This window comes from Ylistrum balloti, unplaced genomic scaffold (genome assembly GCF_031769215.1).
Source record: "Ylistrum balloti isolate Yb309-2 unplaced genomic scaffold, AGI_CSIRO_Ybal_v1 Utg370104, whole genome shotgun sequence".
NCBI classification, from domain to species: domain Eukaryota; kingdom Metazoa; phylum Mollusca; class Bivalvia; order Pectinida; family Pectinidae; genus Ylistrum; species Ylistrum balloti.
This window is the reverse complement of record NW_026782129.1, coordinates 531,238-555,420: the sequence shown is the minus strand read 5'-3', so window position 1 is coordinate 555,420 and position 24,183 is coordinate 531,238. Positions and strand designations below refer to the sequence as shown.

The window sequence follows — 24,183 nt, the reverse complement described above, 5'->3', positions numbered from 1 at the left end:
TATTGGTGATTTCTATTTGGTCGAGGTTATGACGGACCATGAATATTTTAATGTTAAATATTGTTACTAAAAGAAATGAAAAATGATTATTATGTAAATATCATCTCATCATTTTTTTAACTTGATAGCAAACAGAGATTCACAGGTAAATAATCACATTGCGTAAATTAAAAAGTGAAAACTATTTATCAAATATGAATTAATTAGAACATTACGTATGGCCTCCCAGTGTATGAGTGTAATTATTTAAGATATATATATAGTATAGATGATAACATGCCAGTCGTTATTTTGTGCCGCACTGTAGAAAAATATCTGAAATATTTTTTTTTTAATTCACGTCCAATTAGCGGTTTCGTACAGTTTCAATACTGTAGCAGGCTAACTACTACCGGAGTGGATTCAGAGGCGAAAATCCAGCCCTATGCCTGGCAGAAGATCCCGCTTGGTGAGGGATCAGGTCACAATGACATGATCTCTGCTCAGAGGAATATTAGATTTTTATACTTTATTTGCCATCATCAATACTGTATCTAGTTGTCACAGTAAAAATTATATTACCGTTGTAGTTATGTAGCAATGATGAGTTATTAACATGTGTATGATCCAGACTAACTTTTCTTACTCACAGCCTGACACTATCTTAGATTCTTTACTGGATAAATACTAGCCCTGCTATGTGAAAGCGATCACAAATTTATATTGCAATTTGCTAGTAATTGGAACATAAAATTTTAATGATTTCATATTGCTATTTCACGTGGTTTTCAGAATCACTCGATATTTTTGTGTGACGCCAATATATATGCACGTATGATAGCTAACGTGTAAAATTACTCTGTCCGATATCCGTACAATGTTCTCTGGAGGGAAACATTAAAAATAGTTCCTGAATAAAGAATGACACACTCTGAACATACCGCCAAATCTGCATACAAAGACATAGCAGAATTTAAAGTAAAAACATCTGATCAGACCCTTTGCAAAATAGTCCAGCACAGCATACTACCACGGACTTAGAATAGCTATATATTGAAGTCCCCGATACAACCATCCTTAAAACATTTATACTCGCCAGCTTATGAAATGGAGTTCATCAAAAACAAATCTACTGGCATCGAAGGTATGGCGTCGGTTAATCCTACTGATATGTATACAAGCTGTAAGTATATAGCTACCAAATGTGTAAACACAGAGCTCTTTTTAGACGATATATTAATCGACGAATAACGTCAATGAGTAGAGGAAATCGATGTATGAGATTAATTAATAAACCATGTTTGTCTTCAACATTTTATTCCTACAAATTCGTGAGAAACATTCTATAGCCCCTATCATACTTAATATTTCATATATAGTCCAAAACTTTATTATTCAGACCAAGTCTAAATAATTAATTTGAAACCAATTTTGTCTAGGTTATAATGAGAGTTTTCATTTCTTAGGTCTCCATGGAGCTCTTATCGTTACCGTAATTGCCAATTACCCCCAAAGCTCGGAGCTGGATGGCACAGAATGAATCGCGAAAAATAATTAGTTATCGCGATGGGAAAATGAGATTGTTTGCTTACAATGGCCGATGATTGGTTCGGTATATAAATTTTCAGCTCATTACGGCGCTGCCTACGCTTGATGCTAATTGTACGAGAAAAGTCGAATTAATGAGAAGCTTATGTCGTCGTCCTGGTCTTAGGAATGCTTTGAGCAGTACGACGGTGCATAAAGAATGGGACAGGATGTTATGAACACATCTGGGTATCTGAGATGTTTGGCATGAACCGCTGGATCATTGTTTATTATTTTTCGATGACGTTTACATAGCCTCGGAGAAACATTACCGGACAATACTGTTAGGTGGCCGAACGGACATACAAACTGAATATCAATTTAGTAACAGGTACATGATCGGGGACCTGTTTATTGTCCGTCGAGGTCTTTCAAATTGTCGCCGACACAGGAACTAAAGAAGTGGCAGTTTGGAAATAGAAATAGGTCTACAAAAAGGCGAAAGTATAGAGGATGGACTACTGAAGGTGCAACTGACGACAAATGATGTACATATGTATACAACTTATACAACTCGTGTTACATGATAGAATATGTCTTCTAACTGATATCATCTCAGGTGATCATTGTTCACCTCTGATGTCGATTATTTCCTGTAAACCATCTCTTACTTAAAACATACGACGGTACGGAAATTGTTTAAATGTCATAATTGTTTACGAAAATGTCAAGTACTAAAATACATTTCATACTGATTGTATTTTGGCTGGCTTCAATAGTTGCCAATTATGGACATTTTATGAGCTCAATATGGTGTAATATCAATACGGTAGAAATATATAAACATCGGGCGTAAAAACTTAAAAGTCCTCATTTTTTCTAATGTTACATATGTATCAGTAATTTGATAACATATGTAAGATTTGATTTATTCGTACATATGTACATATGTAAGATTTGATTTATTCGTGAAATTCTGTTATATTTAAAATGAACATTCAGACAACTATATTATAATCAACAAATGTTAACAGGGATAAAATATATGGAGATATTTGTATAACCTTTTTAACAAATAGAACATCCAAATTAGAATATCACAAATTATTATCTTTTACGACATATTTTCTCATTCCGGGGTCTGTATGATTTTACTGCTCTAAATTTAGTAAAATAGAAACCATGCAGGTATGTATATATCGACCTGCACGTGACGATGTCTGATTCAATCAAGGAAGGAAAGTCTTGACACTGGTAATATCTATCAATAACATAGAATTTTGAGGAAACTCGTTCACATAAAGGTGATAAAATAAATGTAACATGAGTACTCCTGTAATTAAGCAAAGTATAATTTATTGAGCATTGGTTAAATTGACAGAATGATATTGAATAAAAAATACTGTACTACAATGACACTCAGAAAAAAAGAATTGATGTGGACTTAGTAAACAAAATACGTCTTATCAAATATGTGTTCACGAACGAATTAAACAGCACACATGTGTCGTCCAAGGAAGTCTGGTAGCCCTATGGAACCGACGTTTGATTGGAAGTGAAAAAATAAGGTCCCCTGCCCCGTGTTCAGCCCCCAACCCCTCCCCCACAGTTTCTATCCACATTAAAACCACACGCGGGCTCCTATCCGGGCTTACAAAACTGATTATTTCTATATCAATGCAAATAAAAAAAGTCTAGATTTATGTAGATAGATACGGGTAGCCTTTGGTAATATAGATACCGTAGTTTTACGATGGTCTTACAGAGGGACAGTTTAACTGCATTTTTTTTTCAAATATCACATTTTTGTTCTGGAAAAAAATAAAATGCAGTTGTTTTGCCAATTAGTGAGACGACCCTTCTGTGTGTTGAGATACATCCTACACTTACATAGTAGTTTCCTGGTCATTTCAGTAGAATTATCTGACTGTATTCGCGAACATATTAGATTAAAAAAATTGAAAGGGATACAAGGGGCACAACTCGGGAATTTTGACAAGGAGCAGTCAATGTGAAGGGCCATCCCTAGTGATAGGGACCGTCATACATCGATTGTGTGTTGTCGTTTGGCGCTGTGTACAATACCGCAGTGTATAGTCTCTAATTTAGATCCTATAGCTAAACTTCATCTTTAGTCAAAATCAATTTCTAATGGACGTTTTATTTTCAAATTGGAAACCGTTTCCCCCCTTTGAATTTCGTGACTATGAGAGTCGTAATTTTCTCCAGTGTATAGAGAAACATGGCGATCACTATGGAAGCCTGTGGCCTCACGTGCTCGTTTGGAATGTCAAGTGATTGTATAGACGCTCTCATATCCTGGTATCCGGCAGAGCATGTTTTTGGCATTTTATCTTTCATTGTTTAGAGATGACATAGAACCATCTTCGGTGTCAAAATACTCCTATCACCAAATTCACTAGCTGCAAATTTGATAGGTTGATCTTTGTATTTTGTATATTTCCGTAGGAAATGTTCATTACGTAACAACACGGACTTAGATCTAAATCTATATCCGGGTCCATTATAACAACGACTAAACATTTTCGCAGGAAAAATGGAGATATTCTTTTTCTAACTAACACTGCTTTAAATTCACATCGAATACGTAAAACTCGTAACTACTTTACAAACATTTTCTATAGCTGAAAACGATTTTCTATGCTGATGACCTTTAACCAAATGTGATTTTAAACAGTGCTCTAACCCCAGAAGAAGGCAACGACGCATTTCAGTCAGAGGATTAAATTATCAATATTTATATTTCATGCTTACGAGTGTAGAACAAAACTTCCTCTCAGTAAAATGAAAGAAAAATCGCAATTCGTTCAAACATCATCCATCAACAATTGCTTTGGTCCAAAATGGTGCTGACCTATGAATCAGAGAGCGACACCAAGTGGAGAGAACAAGGGCAGGTAATCGATTCTATATTATTTTCCTTATGTAATCAAGACACAGATGTAACGTCACTAAACAAATGACATCACGATATATAGTAGCAGTCAAACTTCGTGTGGCATCACATTCAAGGCTGGCATATGAGAACTTGCACGTGTAAAACACAACTCCGTCTGTGATACTAATAATAACGCCACCAAATCAAAGTACATCACAAACTGGTGGGATATCACTTAGATATACACCCTTTAAGACACGATGCCTCTCTGAGACACTGCATTTGTGAGGTATCGCGAAATCCTTCTGGCATCTCAAGGCTTCGGTATCTTTCTGATATAGCACATAATGCGACTCCGTAATGAAAATAACTTGATTGCATGCATTTAAAAATCAAACATTAGAAGCGATAAAAACCCATCTTGATAATTCAATTCCAATTTTCCGACCTATCTTTGATAACACACTCCCGGTAAGGACCGCAATGTCACGACTAGTCATCTAAACACCATTGCGGCACTTTCACCGTCCGGAATCCGGCCAGTCACAAAACAATAACAAATGTTAGGGTGAAAGCACGCCACGTTCAGCAGTCGCTGTTTCTTTATTGATGAAGCAGTTTCATTGTCTTACATCTTTTAAAAATCAATTTCTAAAATATAGGATCATCGTTTTTATTCTTGTAGGGAAATATGATGAACTGTATGGAAGTGCTAAAGTGGCTCCGTTTCTGGTGTTCTGACATTCGAGAACTCGAGTTTATAACAAGAAAAACGACAGCTATTTCAACGGAAACGAAGGATTCGTTATTTTTCCAATTGGTTATCATACCATAAACCCTTACAATTATATGTATATACAGACGTGGATGTATGGAAGGACAGTGTAACGACAAGAGACACAGTCCTATGTAACGACAAGAATCACAGTCACATGTAACGACAAGAGACACAGTCATGTGTAACGACACGAGACAGTCACGACTAACGACAAGAGAGACAGTCACGTGTAATGACAAGAGACACAGTCACGTGTAATAACAAGAGACACAGTCACGTGTAACGACAAGAGACACAGTCACGTGTAACGACACGAGACAATCACGACTAACGACAAGAGAGACAGTCACGTGTAACGACAAGAGACACAGTCACGTGTAATGACAAGAGACACATTCACGTATAAACAAGACACATTGACGTGTAACAACAAAAGACGCCGTCATGTATAACGACAAGAGACACGGCCACATATAACGACAAGAGACACAGCCACAGGAGACGGAGTAAAGTATAAACAGGTGGCACAATCACAAGTAAAGATAAAAGACACAGCGACGTATAAACAAGACACAGTGATGTATAACGATAAGAAACACTAACGTATAACTAAAATGACACAATGGCGCATGATTACAAATATGTGGTGACACATAACGACAAGAGACACAATAAGTAAAATTAGGAGACACATTGATATATAACGTCATGAACTACAGTTACGTATAACGACAAGTGACATAGTGACATATAGCATCAAAACTCACATGTAATGAGAGGAGAAACAGTGACGTATTCTTTGGTGCGTTAGTAAAATATGAACGGTAGGTGGCGCTACACGCACGTCACTGACGACGCCATGACAACAAAATTGTTCTATTACCAAAGAGTTAATTTCATGCTTTTAATTCACTATTTGAAAATACATATATAATGCCTTACTGCATATAGAAGTCTAACACGTCTCTTCATATATAAATCACGTTTATATAGAGGGACGTAAGCAATTTAAAACTGGTATAAGTAAAGACAAGACTGTAAACTCTATTAGTTTTCTTGCGTAAGCCTAATCGTCATGGGTAAATATTGGTGATTACACACGTTGTGGTTGGACAGCTGCGTTCGAATACTATTCAACACAAGTGTAGGCATAACACGATGCTTTTATTCATCAATCTAAATACAAACAGAAAGTGACGACAACACTGATACAAAGTATGTCAGTCCATATTCATGACATATAACGCGGACAAATAGACGGACCCCATGGAAATATACCAGTAGAAATCACCAACAGAGACGGACATGACTACTCTGCATCATGCAGGCGGACGGACTGTTGACAAGCAATAAATATATTCATGAACAAAGGCGAATACAATCTGAATATAGGGTCGAATGTACGGGGCGATACTCCTCACAAACAAACTGTGTACAGGTTGATACTCTGTAGTGATCCGCTACTTTTTATCATGAGAGCATTGGTTTCCGAAACTGATACCAATTTATCCATTTACATCAAATCGAACGAATTCCACAACGTTGTCGAGGTATTTGATCAAACGCGCCCGAACTACTAGCGTTATTGGGGTTAATTGGTCCGACTAGCCTGTCTAGTGTCATCAGGAAGATGAGACGTTTGTATGTTAATACCTAGTCAATGTTCCACTCATGGAAATGGAATCTACAGCTTTTCTATTGACCGCTACTAACACCACTTCGTGTAAATTAATGTTTCGACGACAGGATTAATCCATTCGGTATTTACAAAATCTGTCTACTCGTCTACTTTTCTTCAGACGTATTTAAAGCAGTCGGTGTGTTCGCTCCAAGAATTGCCTGTTTATTGCTGTTTTGTAAAAAAAAGTCTGAGTTATGTACGTGAATGACATACTAGGGACTAGGCATGTAACTAGGCGTGGACAAATGGCTCTAGCTATGTAGAGTATCTGCTGATCACGTGATGTACGATATTAGTTAAGTATTTATTGTGATATCATACATTTTGGTCTATGCTATATAACATGACATCACGTGATATCCAATATGAGTTAAGTAGCTATAGGGATATCATACATTTTGGTCTATGTTATATAACATGACATCACGTTATATCAGATATGAGTTCAGTAGATATTATACATTTTGATCTAAGATATGTCATATGACATCCTTTATATATTGTATTTATACTGTATCCCGGATGTCCAATCGCAAAAAAATCCAAGTTGGTTCAAACTGTAGAAATATATTACGCATATTTATTTCGCTTATCACAAAATATGATTTTTATTTTTTTTTTCTAAAACAATATCTCGCTAAGCCTTGGAGTTGAACTAAAATACAGGTGTCATGTCTTTATGCATCGACACTTGATTAAGGTATCACGTGATATTACACCAACAACAACGTGTGTCATGGCATGAACAAGGCTGACATACAGTCACATTTTTCTAAAATGTTTAAAACGTCCGTCTGAGCCGAGGAAGTTCCATTTACCGTCTGTGACTGATGATTCGACTTTTCTGTCGCTCACTAACCTGTTTGTTTGGTTTCTTAACTAACTGATATTTTATCAACAGTTTGGATAGTATTTCCTAACGACCGACGAGCCGCTACCACCAGCCTTTATTCTGTCTTCGTCAACCACGGCAACTTGACAGCCATACTCATATCTGAACTCGCTGGCGTCGTTTTGACGGAAATGAGAATTTCAAAATTTTTCATTTGAGATCTTTGGATAGCCTTTTAGACTTTAACCTCCCTTTTAACGTTAAGTCAATAACTTTCACTACCTTAGAAAAGTACACGTTTTCCGTTTAATTTTATATTCGGTATTCATTTCATCGACACAATGTGTTTTCAATGGAAACTTAGAGGCTTTTCAATAATTTCGTTTGAAATATTGAAGACCAATTTATCAAATGATCAGAGTTGTTTTGCAAATATTGAAGGAAACACACCATCACGTGCCTTCTATTGTTATTACTGTTTTACGAAAGATGTCTGACGTCATTTCATTGTCTTTCTTTATGGCATGACAATAGACCGTATTCTTAAACTGCATAATACGGTAAACATGGTTTTAGATACCAAAATATGTTACACTGTTTTCTTCTTGAAAGCGATGACAATTATCAGAGCGTAATTGAAGTTGATGTAATTTTCACTATGGCATCATTACACAGTTTTCTGGCCAATGTTGTTTCACACTTTTACTTCAAAGGAAAGGTAGAATGCACCAAGACAACATACGTCAGCTGTAAGCGAAATCATCACCTGTCAATTTATTACCGCATAACACCCGAGATTTCCGAAAAAAAAAATCCACTTACACATTTATATTGCTCAAAAACACATTTTAGACACTTTTTAAATTATAGCCAAAACAACACAACTTAGATAACAATCAAAATATAGAAAGACAGTTATAGAAACAGTATTAGAAATAGTTTTTTATTGTGTTCTTGGATGAAATTTAAGTTTGTGTAAGGCACAAATGCATTATGTACATCGCCATCTATCTATAGTACTGAATGTGTATATTGATATGTAGTACTGCTCTGTCAAGTGGGCAGTGTTAGGTACACCTTAACATTCCTCCGTGGGATTTTGGCCAATTAAATGTGACCCATGTCCGTGTAATGATGTCCAGTTGATCATTAGTGGACGATAACAAAGTAGGTATGAGGTAAGACTCTCACCCTTCCCTCTAATACCTCTAATGAAGGCGGTGATCAACTTAGCCGGAGATCGTGCTGTCACGGAGCCGTGACCTACAGTAATGAGCCGAAATCTACAGAGGTTTGATTGTAACACAAATATTTACAGTGTCATAGGCAAGAAAATCTTCATAATATCAAGGAAGGGTATTAACGTTTTCATGATAATTACATATCTGGTGTGTGTTTTATTTTACTTTTCACATTACATATCTGTGTTTTATTTTGCTCTACACATTACATATCTGGTGTGTGTTTTATTTTACCTCTCACATTACATATCTGGTGTGTGCTTTATTTTGCACTACACATTACATATCTGGTGTGTGTTTTATTTTGCACTACACATTACATATCTGGTGTGTGTTTTATTTTACCTCTCACATTACATATCTGGTGTGTGCTTTATTTTGCACTACACATTACATATCTGGTGTGTGTTTTATTTTGCTCTACACATTACATATCTGGTGTGTGTTTTATTTTGCTCTACACATTATATATCTGGTGTGTGCTTTATTTTGCTCTACACATTACATATCTGGTGTGTGTTTTATTTTGCTCTACACATTACATATCTGGTGTGTGTTTTATTTTGCTCTACACATTACATATCTGGTGTGTATTTTATTTTGTTCTTGAAATTGCATACATTGTGTGTTTTTAACGTCTCTGCACTATACATATGGATTTATGTCCAGGTTACCCAATATATCCTATGTACATTTCATCAACTGATAAATTAACAGAGCATAGTGTTGTTATTGTAGATCGTTGACTACTAATCACAAGATATTAGTTTCAAGGCTAACGATGTTTTCAGGTAATGTAATAAATAACATTTCTTCCAGATATTGAATGTTATTATTCATGAGAACCAACGGGCAGAAATAAAAATACACAATATAGTAATTACTTTAAGTAAAAAGGGAGACTACTCCTATACAGTTTGTAATCATGTAACCTAGTACAGGTTGTTCACTGTTTAACTAATACAAGTGAATGTCAACAGAATCAAACGCTAGATTCGACCAAACTATTAACACGAATACCTTAGAAAGGTACGAGGATAATGATGGTGTTCTGGGAGGGTAATCGTCTTGAGATTAATCGACAACATCCTCCTTATAAATCTTGGTCATATCGAATAAGCGATGTCACGTTCTCAAATGAGTGCAAGGTTACAACAACGGAACTGCCAGACATACTAACAAGTACCGAACACGCCAACTTCTTACCTTATATGGAAACAGAATATACCCCCATAAGATCACTGTGACAGTCATTAAACGTCCTCATAATTTTCAACCTGCATTAATCGAAAATTTGTGGTGAGTGTTTATTTATATAATTTAAATAACCTATTTCGCGATTGTTGTAAAATCGAGTTTTATTTATTTTTCAAAATATTTTGGGCTTTCATCAAAACGTCTTACAACTTGAAATTCGGGATAATGCTTACAGCGCCAGTAGCTATTAGTCTTACGTTATAATATGTAGTTACAAAGAGAGTAGATTTTAGAATCAACAACAGAATCCTGGTGAAAAGTGTTACTGACATTAATATCACAGTAAAAACGTGGGATATCTTTCTAAGTTAAAATGCGAGGTACTTAATGTTGTAACTTAAATATGCGGTATATGATGTTAATTTGTAACTAATGTACATGATTGTTAACTTTGTAATTTAAAAGTAAGTGAAAGTTAATTTTGTATCTGAAGCACGTGATAGCAAATTTGTTACTTAAAGTCCCGGTTGCTGTTTTCGTAACTAAATTTCTTTATCGTTTTGTGAACACCAATGACCATTTTAAAGCCATGATCACACTGTAGTGGGCGTTGGCTACCCCATTTAAGACCATGCAGGAGGGTTATTGCATTCTCTGCACAATACTATGACAATACAGGGCGGTCATAGACCTCACCTTTCTGAGAAACACTTGTAAGGGTAGGGATCAAATCGCACACACCAGATTTTCACATCATTATTTAACTTAAATTAATGTGATAGTTCACTGTGTAACTAAAGCTATGTAATCTCTAATTATGGTAGTGGTAGTATATTGCATAACTAGAGGCTGTGGTAGTTTATTGTGTAACTAAAACTATGTTATCATTCACTTTGGTAGTGGTAGTTCACTACATAACTAGAGGATGTGGTAGTTTATTGTGTAACTAAAACTATGTTATCATTCACTTTGGTAGTGGTAGTTCACTACATAACTAGAGGATGTGGTAGTTTATTGTGTAACTAAAGCTATGTTATCATTCACTTTGGTAGTGGTAGTTCATTGCGTAACTAGAGGATGTGGTAGTTTATTGTGTAACTAAAGCTATGTTATCATTCACTTTGGTAGTGGTAGTTCATTGCATAAATAGAGAATGTGGTAGTTTATTGTGTAACTAAAACTTTGTTATCATTCACTTTGTAGTGGTAGTTCACTTTGTGGTAGTTTATTGTGTAACTAAAACTATGTTATCATTCACTTTGGTAGTGGTAGTTCACCACATAAATAGAGAATGTGGTAGTTTATTTTGTATCTAAAACTTTGTGATAACTCATTTTGTACTGGTAGTTCACTTTGTAACTAGAGGGTGTGGTAGGTCATTGTAATCTCTCATTTTGGAAGTTGCAGTTCACTGTGTACGGTAGTTCACTTTGTAACTAGAGGGTGTGGTAGGTCATTGTAATCTCTCATTTTGGAAGTTGCAGTTCACTGTGTACGGTAGTTCACTTTGTAACTAGAGGGTGTGGTAGGTCATTGTAATCTCTCATTTTGGAAGTTGCAGTTCACTATGTACGGTAGTTCAATTTGTAACTAGAGGGTGTGGTAGGTCATTGTAATCTCTCATTTTGGAAGTTGCAGTTCATTGTGTACGGTAGTTCACTTTCTACCTGATGCATGTGATCACATTTATTTTGTAACTAAACCACACAGTATTTGATTCTGTATCTACATGTACATCAAACAATTTGTAGATGCATGTTAAGCCAAATTAATTATTCCCCGCAGCAAATATATGCAGTCTAAAATTAGCGTTTTTAATTTAAATTCCATCTTTCCCTAGGATTCTTAAATTGGTATTTTGAAAAGTGCACTCAAAGACAGAGAAAGCATGCATTTGCCACTATAATCATACTAAAATGCACATTTCAGCAAAGAGCAATGTCTTAATGTTGTATCCCATTGCTAGATTGGCAATTGTATATTTCTCTACAATTTCACGTGTTGATATCCGCATCAGTGGAAAACGTCACATTGTAACTCCAATCGACGTAACTTTGAATGACACATCCGGGTGTTATTATCACAGAATCGCTTTAAATGGTATTTGTTTATTGCGAATAAGGGGATCATCATTGTCACGACCTACCAGCAATGCTCTGACAGGTGACAGTTACAGCAATAGAACCATTTGGGGAATCGTCACAAAAAAGTAAAAATACTAACATTTAGTAATGTAGAAACGAAACGTAGTTAAAATTCAAATGTCTTCATATCTTGTCTTCTCTCAAGGAGTGTCGTGGGAGCAATTCAGATTTGCTTCAAGGTCCAACTGATGACGTCAGATTTTTAAGTCGTAATTAAAATAAAAAACATCTGCCTGTTCAGTGAAATGTAAAAACCATTTCAACACATATGACGGTGACACTTATGGGCACCCCTTTATAGTGTCATCATACTGAATAAGCATAACCTTTAGATGGTACTAGGACGCTCATATTTTTATCTCACTTCCGACTCTTTAATAGCTTAACACTAAGCATAGAGGAACTTGTCTTGGTCAGGGGAGATAATCTATAACATTCAGCGCTTGGTTGGACACTTAAAAGTATAAAGTCAGAAGCGACCTTCATTTAAGTGAAGCAATGGAAAATATGACCGTACATGTCTGTCGACGGACATTAGAGATAATAGATAGATCCTTAATATTGCAGATATATTTTGATCGCTTCCGTGTGTCTAAGATACGGTAGTGGGTCATACCTTAGCGGACATTTACAGTAGGTAAATGATGTGTTCTCAACCATTAGGGCTGAAAATCAATATGTCTCAGAACTCTGCAGTATTTCTATATCATTGGAAGTGTACCTTAATCACTATTAATGTCTATGTTATTGGCCGTGTCTTTGCGGTGTCTTTTATATAATTCGTAGTGTATAACTCGTAATATCATTGACAGCGTCTTTTATACCAGTGGCTGTGTCTTTTATACCAGTGGCTGTGTCTTTTATACCAGTGGCTGTGTCTTTTATATCAGTGGCTGTGTCTTTTATACCAGTGGCTGTGTCTTTTATACCAGTGGCTGTGTCTTTTATACCAGTGGCTGTGTCTTTTATACCAGTGGCTGCGTCTTTTATACCAGTGGCTGTGTCTTTTATACCAGTGGCTGTGTCTTTTATACCAGTGGCTGTGTCTTTTATACCAGTGGCTGTGTCTTTTATATCAGTGGCTGTGTCTTTTATACCAGTGGCTGTGTCTTTTATACCAGTGGCTGTGTCTTTTATATCAGTGGCTGTGTCTTTTATACCAGTGGCTGCGTCTTTTATACCAGTGGCTGTGTCTTTTATACCAGTGGCTGTGTCTTTGATATCATTGGATGTGACTTTGATATCATTGGATGTGACTTTGATATCATTGGATGTGACTTTGATATCATTGGATGTGACTTTGATATCATTGGATGTGACTTTGATATCATTGGATGTGACTTTTTTATCATTGGATGTGACTTTTTTATCATTGGATGTGACTTTTTTATCATTGGATGTGACTTTTTTATCATTGGATGTGACTTTTTTATCACTGCAAAGTATTTAACACCATTTGTTATGTATGTTATATGATTGACAGATTCTTTCATACCACTGGAGGTGTCATTTATATCATTGATAGTGTCTTTTATAGCTAACGGTGTCTTTTGATTCACTCACAGTATATTCTCTCTTTTGAAGTGTCTTTTGTTATCATTGTAGTGTCTTTGATATCATTGGATATGACTTTTTATCATTGTAGTGTCTTTGATATCATTGGATATGACTTTTTATCATTGTAGTGTCTTTGATGTCATTGGATATGTCTTTTTTATCATTGTAGTGTCTTTGATATCATTGACAGCATCTTTTACCTTTGGCAGTGTCTTTTAGATCATTGGTCATGTCTTATATATCATAGAAAGTATCTTTTATCTTAAGCAGTGTCTTTCATCGTTAGCAGTGTCTTTTATATCATTGACCGTGCCTTTTATGTTTTGCAACGTCTTGTATGGTTGGTGGTGTTTTTTTTATTTCATTGACAGTATCTTTTATCATTTGAAGTGTCTTTAATATCATTTACAGCGTCTTTTACCTTTGGCAGTGTCTTTTAGATCACTGACAGCGTCTTTTACCTTTGGCAGTGTCTTTTAGATCACTGACAGCGTCTTTTACCTTTGGCAGTGTCTTTTAGATCACTGACAGCGTCTTTTACCTTTGGCAGTGTCTTTTAGATCACTGACAGCGTCTTTTACCTTTGGCAGTGTCTTTTAGATCACTGACAGCGTCTTTTACCTTTGGCAGTGTCTTTTAGATCACTGACAGCGTCTTTTACCTTTGGCAGTGTCTTTTAGATCACTGTCAGCGTCTTTTACCTTTGGCAGTGTCTTTAATATCATTGACCGTTTCTTTTATTTTATCAACAATACATTGACATCGTCGACAGCGTCTTGTATCGATGGCAGTGTCCTTTGTGTCAAAAACAATGTCTTTTATCATTAGTAGTGTCTTTTATATCATTGACAATGCATTTTATCGGTTGCAGTTTCTTGTAAAACGCTTGACAGCGTCTTGTATCGATGACATTGTCCTTTGAATCATTGATAGTGTCTTTTATAGCTGCTGGTGGTTTTATAACATTGACAGTATCATTTATCGTTTGAAGTCTCTTTTAATATTGATAGCATCTTTCATCGTTGGAAATTATTTAAATCATTGACAGTGTATTCTATATTTGCCAGGGACTTTGGACATTAAGAGTGTCTAAGTATTAATGGTACCGTTTTGTACATCGTTGACTGTGCCTTTTTATCGTTTGCAGTATCTCTTTAATCATTGATTGTGTATTATTATGTCATTGATAGTGTCTATATATACTTGACAGTGTCTCTTTATATCATTGATAGTGTCTATATATAATTGATAGTGTCTCTTTATATCATTGATTGTGTCTATATATAATTGACAGTGTCTCTTTATATCATTGATAGTGTCTATATATAATTGATAGTGTCTCTTTATATCATTGATAGTGTCTATATAAAATTGATAGTGTCTCTTTATATCATTGATAGTGTCTATATATAATTGATAGTGTCTCTTTATATCATTGATTGTGTCTATATATAATTGATAGTGTCTATTTATATCATTGATTGTGTCTATATATAATTGACAGTGTCTCTTTATATCATTGATAGTGTCTATATATAATTGATAGTGTCTCTTTATATCATTGATAGTGTCTATATATAATTGATAGTGTCTATTTATATCATTGATAGTGTCTATACATAATTGGTATTGTCTCTTTATATCATTGATTGTGTCTATATATAATTGACAGTGTCTCTTTATATCATTGATAGTGTATATATATAATTGACAATGTCTGTCTCTTTATATTATTGATAGTGTCTATATATAATTGACAGTGTCTCTTTATATCATTGATAGTGTCTATAGATAATTGACAGTGTCTCTTTATATCATTGATTGTGTATTATGATGTCATTGATGTTGTCTCTTTTTATCTTTGATAGTGTCTATATATCATTGGCAGTGCTGTTGTTATATAACTATAATGTTTTCTTAGTGAGTATGGTGATTTATCAACTCTAGAATGTAACATTATCGGAGGCTGGTGGTGTCTCTATATATCATTGGTGGTGTCTCTATATATCATTGGTGGTGTCTCTCTATGTTATTGGTGGTGTCTCTGTATATCATTGGTGGTGTCTCTGTATATCATTGGTGGTGTCTCTATATATCATTGGTGGTGTCTCTCTATGTTATTGGTGGTGTCTCTATATGTTATTGGTGGTGTCTCTGTATATCATTGGTGGTGTCTCTCTATGTTATTGGTGGTGTCTCTGTATATCATTGGTGGTGTCTCTCTATGTTATTGGTTGTGTGTCTGTATATCATTGGTGGTGTCTCTATATATCATTGGTGGTGTCTCTATATGTTATTGGTGGTGTCTCTATATATCATTGGTGGTGTCTCTATATGTTATTGGTGGTGTCCCTATATGTTATTGGTGGTGTCTCTATATATCATTAGTGGTGTCTCTATATGTTATTGGTGGTGTCTCTATATGTTATTGGTGGTGTCTCTATATATCATTGGTGGTGTCGCTATATGTTATTGGTGGTGTCTCTATAAATGACTGATAATACTTCTATATGTCATTGACAGTGTCTCTATACATTGTTGGCAGTGTCTCTATACATTATTGGCAGTGTCTCTATATATTATTGATAGCGTCTCCGTAAATCATTTGTAGTGTCTATGTATCCAATTGGCAATATCTGTTTAAGTCATTTACACTAGGGATTTTCAAACATAATTTTACAGTGTATCTATATTATGGACAATGTCTCTGTGTCATTAGCAGTGTTTTTTTTCACTTTCGTTGACAGTGTGTATTTTTATCATTGATAATTGTTGGTTTTGTTACATAATTTTATCAATACGATTACGCGACAGTGTTTGTTATTTTGTTTTTATCACACTAGCTTTCTAATGTTTAGAAATATGTAAAAAAGAAAATGAAAGCATTCCATGTCAATATAAAAAATAAACTGAGTGAAGTGTTTTCTTTGTATTGTTGTGGTATTAACGCAATGTGACAAAGACGTATTTATGATACGATAAACTGCGTTGTAGTGCGTTTACGATGCTATTAACGCAACGATGTTGTATTCTACGCAGCGCTTACACTCTAAATAATGCTGCATAAAGTATTATATATGATACTGCGTTTATAACGCTACCTGCATGTAGAATATGCTTATATCCAATTAAATTTACTATTTTGAAACGTAATAATTACCAGTTTTAAAGCTACTATGACGTCAACAGTTATCTGACATTGATAGAGTAGAACGATGACGTGCAGTGCTAAATATTAATTAGTCGTTCGTATAACGATTCCGCTACTTACCTCACCCCTTTCCAAGTTCCGCCCATTCCCAATGAGACTGAAATTCATATCAATAAAAGTACTCTGCAATGGACAACAGAAACCGAAAAATTAAGTTAAAGAATTTCATTACTTCCTGCATTAAAGTACACATTTTCATTTAATGCTCATTTGAATAAAAAATCCTGTTCCATTAATACGAAGTCACGTGGTTAAAGGACACTGCTTGTAACAGGATATTTAATTACAAAACACAATTTGGCATTCCTGACAATGAAGAAACATATCCGTTTTGTCTAATTTGAAGAACTAGGACTACAATTCGGTAGAAAGATTTTCCTAATGTTGGTAGCTTGCCTACGAGAGTGTTTAAGCTGCCAGCCGATGGTCCAGCTAACTGTTTCTGTGTGTTGTAGGGCTTCATCCAGGAATCTATGTTATGGTTTATTGCGGATAATAGGAAAGTCACATCAAAAATGATTTTACTTGTACGTAAAATCGTAATCTTATTAGTGCGCGAGAGCTACGCGTGAGTTTGTAGGTTTTCACTTGTCTCTGAGTATCGCCCTACAAACCATCGACAGATATTCTTTCACGGCAATAAGAAATGGGATACATTGGTAAATCCCTACGTTATTCGTTAAATCTTTTTTTATTTATTTATTGTTTAAGTTTATAAAGATTCTGATACCTTTAAAATGTTTCAAAAACGGAAGCATAAAGTCTCATGTAGCTCATCAAATGACCAGGTTTGTTATTTTGAACGACTTTCACAGAAAACGTTTTCACTTATCTATGTATCTGTTTTGACATCCTGAAAACATAAAAGTGAAGTCTTAGCAAACCAAACTTATAAAAGAATTTGGTTTCATATTTATTCCGTTGAATTAAGGAAGTTATTAGATATAATGCCTTGGTGTACGTACTGATTACAACTGTAATAGTTTTTGTATTGAAAAAGGATGAAAACTGTTATGATGTAGATAATTATGACAACTGTCTGTTGTAAGTAATAGTGTTATAACTTAGCCAATCGTTTTCTTAATCCAGATAACGTTGACTCTCCTGTTCTTATTGCTGTTGTACATAATTACTTCCAATTTTTAATTGTTCACGTGTCAGATTAAACACTGTAATATGGCTCATAGTAACTTACTAATGTTAAGGGAGAAGTTCATGTTTTGAAGAGAGTGGATGGAACTTTCCTACACAACGTAGCATATTTTGTGTAAAAAATCTCTCTTTATGGTGATTCCTACTTGTATTGTACATTGTAATCAGTTGTATTGACGCGTGTATTGTTTAGGAGTAATTAACTTAAATATGTATGACAATTAAATAAAATTAGATATAAAGGTGTATCAGAGGTGAACATACAGGTGTATTACTGGTATATACAGCTGTATCACAGACTGCCTTCGTCGCAATAATACGGAGTCAAATGTCTACTGATTTATGTAACCAAACTGTTAATCATCGCCATTGTTTTTACTGAACCCGGACAACTAATTGTCCAATTAAGTATGAAAATATGGAAATGATGGAATAACATAGAAACGTATTGACATATAAGATAGCGTCGAGCGTACTCCAAGCTGAGAGCTTGCGGGAGGAAGGAGGGGGGAGTTGTACTGTTACTAGGTAAGGAATTATCGGCTCCCATTTATTATAACACAGGTAAGTGGGGAAATAGATGGAGTTTCTAAATTCAAAAGAAACAGGGAAGTCGATTCATGCCAAACACGCCTACCTGATTAGGACAATGTTATTTACGGTACACCATACTCACGTAATGGCCGATCTTTTCAGAGAAAATTATTTCTCTGCCTCATTAGATAAGCCAGCGTTTACCACAATTACAGCGAAGAAACGAGTTTGGCTGTTTATTAAAAGAAATCTCTTCTCACAAATTATAACATAACAAGAAACCATCTGATTTTTATTCCGAAGAAAGTATGCATCAATTCTGATTATATTAGATAGGAGATTTTGGTTGTCAGAACTGTAAGTGAAAACGAAAGATCGTACATGGATTGGAATAAATGTAAAGCTAATTAATTTAGTAAACAAAACAGATTTGAGTGATTACGTCTACAGCCGAGACCGTGTTTGGGGATTTATTTAATAGTTTAATCTAAAAAACGCTAAAGAAACCCCTTTGTTCTCACTAATTCTACATCTTTTCGTATTTAGTCAAACAAGATTAGATTTTAAATGAAAGACAGAGTTAGGGTGGAAATGAAAAGTGTAATTTTGCTCTGATCGGTTCCGTTCCGTTCTCGAATTCAGGATTTCCTCTGCACGCCAGAGATGCCCAGCTGGGCGATGTTTAACCAATTACTGATATATGTAGCCCTTTCTTTAATCCATGTCATTTCTTCCCATCGAAGATAATTGATTTTGTCGAGAGGAAACACTTTGTCTGTAAGAACACGAAACGTTTTCGTCCATGACTTGACATGCGTTTAACCGGAAACGGAACGACAAGGCCGAACTAAAAGTGCTTGGTATGTTGATGGAAGGACAAAGCCTGCTGAGTAACAAAGACATGAGAAAACCCTGTGTCTGTAAAATCTTACGTCACATAACTTGATTGCTGATCAAAACTCAGGGACCGAGACCGTTTCAGAAGATGAGACATTATATGAAAATGTGCAAATTTTCCAAATATTTACTGTTCCAGTTGCACTACAGCTATATTAGCACACCACAACATCCAATAAACCGTACATAAACATCTGGTTTAATAAAGCAGTTTAACACTTACACAAAAATTTTGTCCAAACATATCAATATCAGCAATCCCCTGAGGAAAGTAAAACATGACATAATACAACAATCAAGTACTTGTGCTGTATATACAATTTCCCTATTTACTTGGCATTCATATTGCCTATGAATCAGAATCTCAGAGAAACGTACAAAAAAGTACTTATAAGATTTCACCTGATACAATTCTATAATGGCATAAAGTGAGAAATGTGGTTAGATTACTGAACATGATTGTCAGCGAGGTAATCACTTAGAATTCAAATTTCCCCGTCGTCAACAAGAAAATTTTATAAATCTCAGCATTCCTGAAGGATATGTGATAAAAGGATAATGGTGGACTGTGTGGACTGTGATAAAGGATAATGGTGGACTGTGTGGACTGTGATAAAGGATAATGGTGGACTGTGTGGACTGTGATAAAGGATAATGGTGGACTGTGTGGACTGTGATAAAGGATGGTGTGACTGTGTGGACTGTGATAAAAGGATAATGGTGGACTGTGTGGACTGTGATAAAGGATGGTGTGACTGTGTGAACTGTGATAAAGGATGGTGTGACAGTGTGAACTGTGATAAAAGGATAATGGTGGCAGGATGGTGTGTGACAGTGTGGACTGTGATAATGGATGGTGTGACAGTGTGAACTGTGATAAAGGATGGTGTGTGACAGTGTGGACTGTGATAATGGATGGTGTGACAGTGTGAACTGTGATAAAGGATGGTGTGTGACAGTGTGGACTGTGATAATGGATGGTGTGACAGTGTGAACTGTGATAAAGGATGGTATGACTGTGTGAACTGTGATAAAGGATGGTGTGACAGTGTGAACTGTGATAAAGGATGGTGTGACTGTGTGAACTGTGATAAAGGATGGTGTGACAGTGTGAACTGTGATAATGGATGGTGTGACAGTGTGAACTGTGATAAAGGATGGTGTGACAGTGTGAACTGTGATAAAGGATGGTGTGACAGTGTGAACTGTGATAAAGGATGGTGTGACAGTGTGAACTGTGATAAAGGATGGTGTGACAGTGTGAACTGTGATAAAGGATGGTGTGACAGTGTGAACTGTGATAAAGGATGGTGTGACAGTGTGGACTGTGATAATGGATGGTGTGACTGTGTGAACTGTGATAAAGGATGGTGTGACAGTGTGAACTGTGATAAAGGATGGTGTGACAGTGTGAACTGTGATAAAAGGATAATGGTGGACTGTGTGGACTGTGATAAAGGATGGTGTGTGACAGTGTGGACCGTGATAATGGATGGTGTGACAGTGTGAACTGTGATAAAGGATGGTATGACTGTGTGAACTGTGATAAAGGATGGTGTGACAGTGTGAACTGTGATAAAGGATGGTGTGACAGTGTGAACTGTGATAAAGGATGGTGTGACAGTGTGAACTGTGATAAAGGATGGTGTGACAGTGTGAACTGTGATAAAGGATGGTGTGACAGTGTGAAGTGTGATAAAGGATGGTGTGACTGTGTGAACTGTGATAAAGGATGGTGTGACTGTTTGAACTGTGATAAAGGATGGTATAGATGTGTAGAAACTGACATAAAATTTACATAAATTGTTACTGGTGAATATGTAATTATAATTCTTATTAGAAGTTTTTACTTTAGAAAACAATTATTACTTTGGAAATTCCTGATTCAATCTTCTTGGAATCTGTGGCGTCCTCTAAAATAGGATTTCTACTACTAATTACTCGGAGGTGTCTTTTCTATGAAGGTATCTTAATTTCAATCTTCCAAAATAGACGTAAAACTTCGAAATGATGTCGGTCACCGCCTCAATCTTAACATGTAGGACAAATTGTCATTAGTCATAAGGCACAGATGGGCCTCACAGCCATAAATCCATTTCAAATTTAAATCAATTTTGACAAACATCACATTAAACGTTGGGCAGCGCAATGATCTTGATCCAATGCCTTCAGTAACCAAGTTTTATGGACTACTTTTAGAGAAAATATAAAAAATCAGTGTTAGTTTAATCAGATTCTAGTTTAGTAAAACGACCATGAATGATCGCCTATATGCTAAATACAAATGATGGTCAGAACTAACAACACCATAGGAAACGCTTAGGTTATAAACCTGACAAACTCATTGGAGTGGTGGAAAATATGGATATTGATTAAGCTAGTTGTGTGTAACAAGGATTTACTCAGCCATATCATTACGTATACAAAACGATGTTACAAGCAAGGATAATTCTAGCCTGTCAGTGTATGAAACTATGTGTTTCTCGGTCACTGCCTGATAAATATGCTTCCAGATACGCTGTGCATATTTGTCTTTTAAGGTATAGAAATAACTTTAATATACGACCGACAAATTGGGCAGTAGTTTTGATGAGTTGTTCGGCCTGTAGCCTTCCTACTTGACGCGTTGTGTGACCGGTATTGTTCAATCCTCTCGGCATATAGCTGGACAAGTTGTGTGACCTGACGCGTTGTGTGACCGGTATTGTTCAATCCTCTCGGCCTGTAGCTGGACAAGTTGTGTGACCTGGCGCGTTGTGTGACCCGTATTTATCAAACCTCTCTGTCTATAGCTGGACAAGTTGTGTGACCTGGCGCGTTGTGTGACCGGTATTGTTCAGACCTCTCGGCCTGTAGCTGGACAAGTTGTGTGACCTGGCGCGTTGTGTGACCCGTATTTATCAGACCTCTCTGTCTATAGCTGGACAAGTTGTGTGACCTGGCGCGTTGTGTGACCGGTATTGTTCAGACCTCTCGGCCTGTAGCTGGACAAGTTGTGTGACCTGGCGCGTTGTGTGACCCGGCCTCTCTGTACAAGTTGTGTGACCTGGCGCGTTGTGTGACCGGTATTTATCAGACCTCTCTGTCTATAGCTGGACAAGTTGTGTGACCTGGCGCGTTGTGTGACCGATATTGTTCAGACCTCTCGGCCTGTAGCTGGACAAGTTGTGTGACCTGGCGCGTTGTGTGACCCGTATTTATCAGACCTCTCTGTCTATAGCTGGACAAGTTGTGTGACCTGACGCGTTGTGTGACCGGTATTGTTCAGACCTCTCGGCCTATAGCTGTACAAGTTCTGGGACCTGGCGCGTTGTGTGACCGGTATTGTTCAGACCTCTCGGCCTGTAGCTGGACAAGTTGTGGGACCTGACGCGTTGTGTGTACTGTTCAATCCTCTCGATCAATCGCGGGATAAGTCGGTTACTCCAGAAACATTAGATAGAACAAATTCACATCTCTTGTGCCGTCAGATCTCTAAATGAGTTGGACACTGACTATCCTAACAACTGGTCTTGTCACTGGTACCGCTAGCCCTACAGGAAACTGTTATTGTTAGATATACCATAAGCAAGGTCTAGTTTAGAAATTTTACATTTTGACGCCCAAAGCTTCGCACAACTATTCATTGACGGACTTGGTTTCGCGGCAAATTATGGAGACCTGTGACTAGTTCTCCTGCCTGTTTTCAGTAAGGGCCTGTATATATGTCTTCCTTAATGACTATTGTACAATAATCAATATCAAATATGGTCTAGTTGTATCACGATTCGGTTGGACCATATCATTGTATTTGAATGATAAGGATTAGTCGTACAAATTCTAAGTCTTGCGCATATTTTGTAGACAGTCCAGTTTTTACTGAACGCCAGGAATTTAAGCCGCCGGTTTCGCCCTAACATCATTGGTTTATTTAATGGTTGATGAGGTTAACAGTGTCTGATCGTGTTTTTTTCCATTTCTAGGAATGAATATGTTCTGGTGTTTTTATATGGATGTTTAACATAATTGGATCATGTGGTGAAGTGGCTAATCATTTTTTAAGAGGAAAGCGGCCAGGGCTATGGATTGTTTACATACCAACAATAACTTCAGAAACAACGGTTGTTCCACTCAAACTAAGGCTAGACAGCATAAATTGTCCCTCTTCTTAACCATCAAGTTCCGGTCGCTTGAATGTTGGATGTCCGAATTTTCAAAAATATCTTATGTTAGATAAACAAGTAGAATTTATCAAATTATTTAGACATTAACGATAAATCTGGAAATTTGGAAATGTTTCATAATGTCTTTTATAAATAATTTATACAAATATATATATTATATATCATTATAAATTAGTTATTAATTTCTTTTATCGCCGCGAAATAAAACACCTTTCCTCTTCGGTTGAATATAATGTTTTCTCTTCGTATTTAATCCTTGATATAACTTCCAGCTTTTGTTGGGGATTTTGAAGAATTCTGGCCAGGCCTATAATGCACAGTTAAACCGAAAACCTGACCATATTTAAGAGTTCTACTCATGTTAAACTTATCTCGTGTTCATTTTCCTTTA

General features: G+C 36.1%; 1 protein-coding gene across 1 annotated transcript; it reads left to right on the top strand.

The window, feature by feature from the left end:
* The first annotated feature begins 20,574 nt into the window (after positions 1-20,574).
* On the top strand, positions 20,575-21,138 carry LOC132550121 (keratin-associated protein 5-1-like). The gene has a single exon (XM_060214139.1). The coding sequence runs from the start codon at positions 20,575-20,577 to the stop codon at positions 21,136-21,138; it is 564 nt and encodes a 187-aa protein (XP_060070122.1).
* Positions 21,139-24,183: the final 3,045 nt, after the last annotated feature.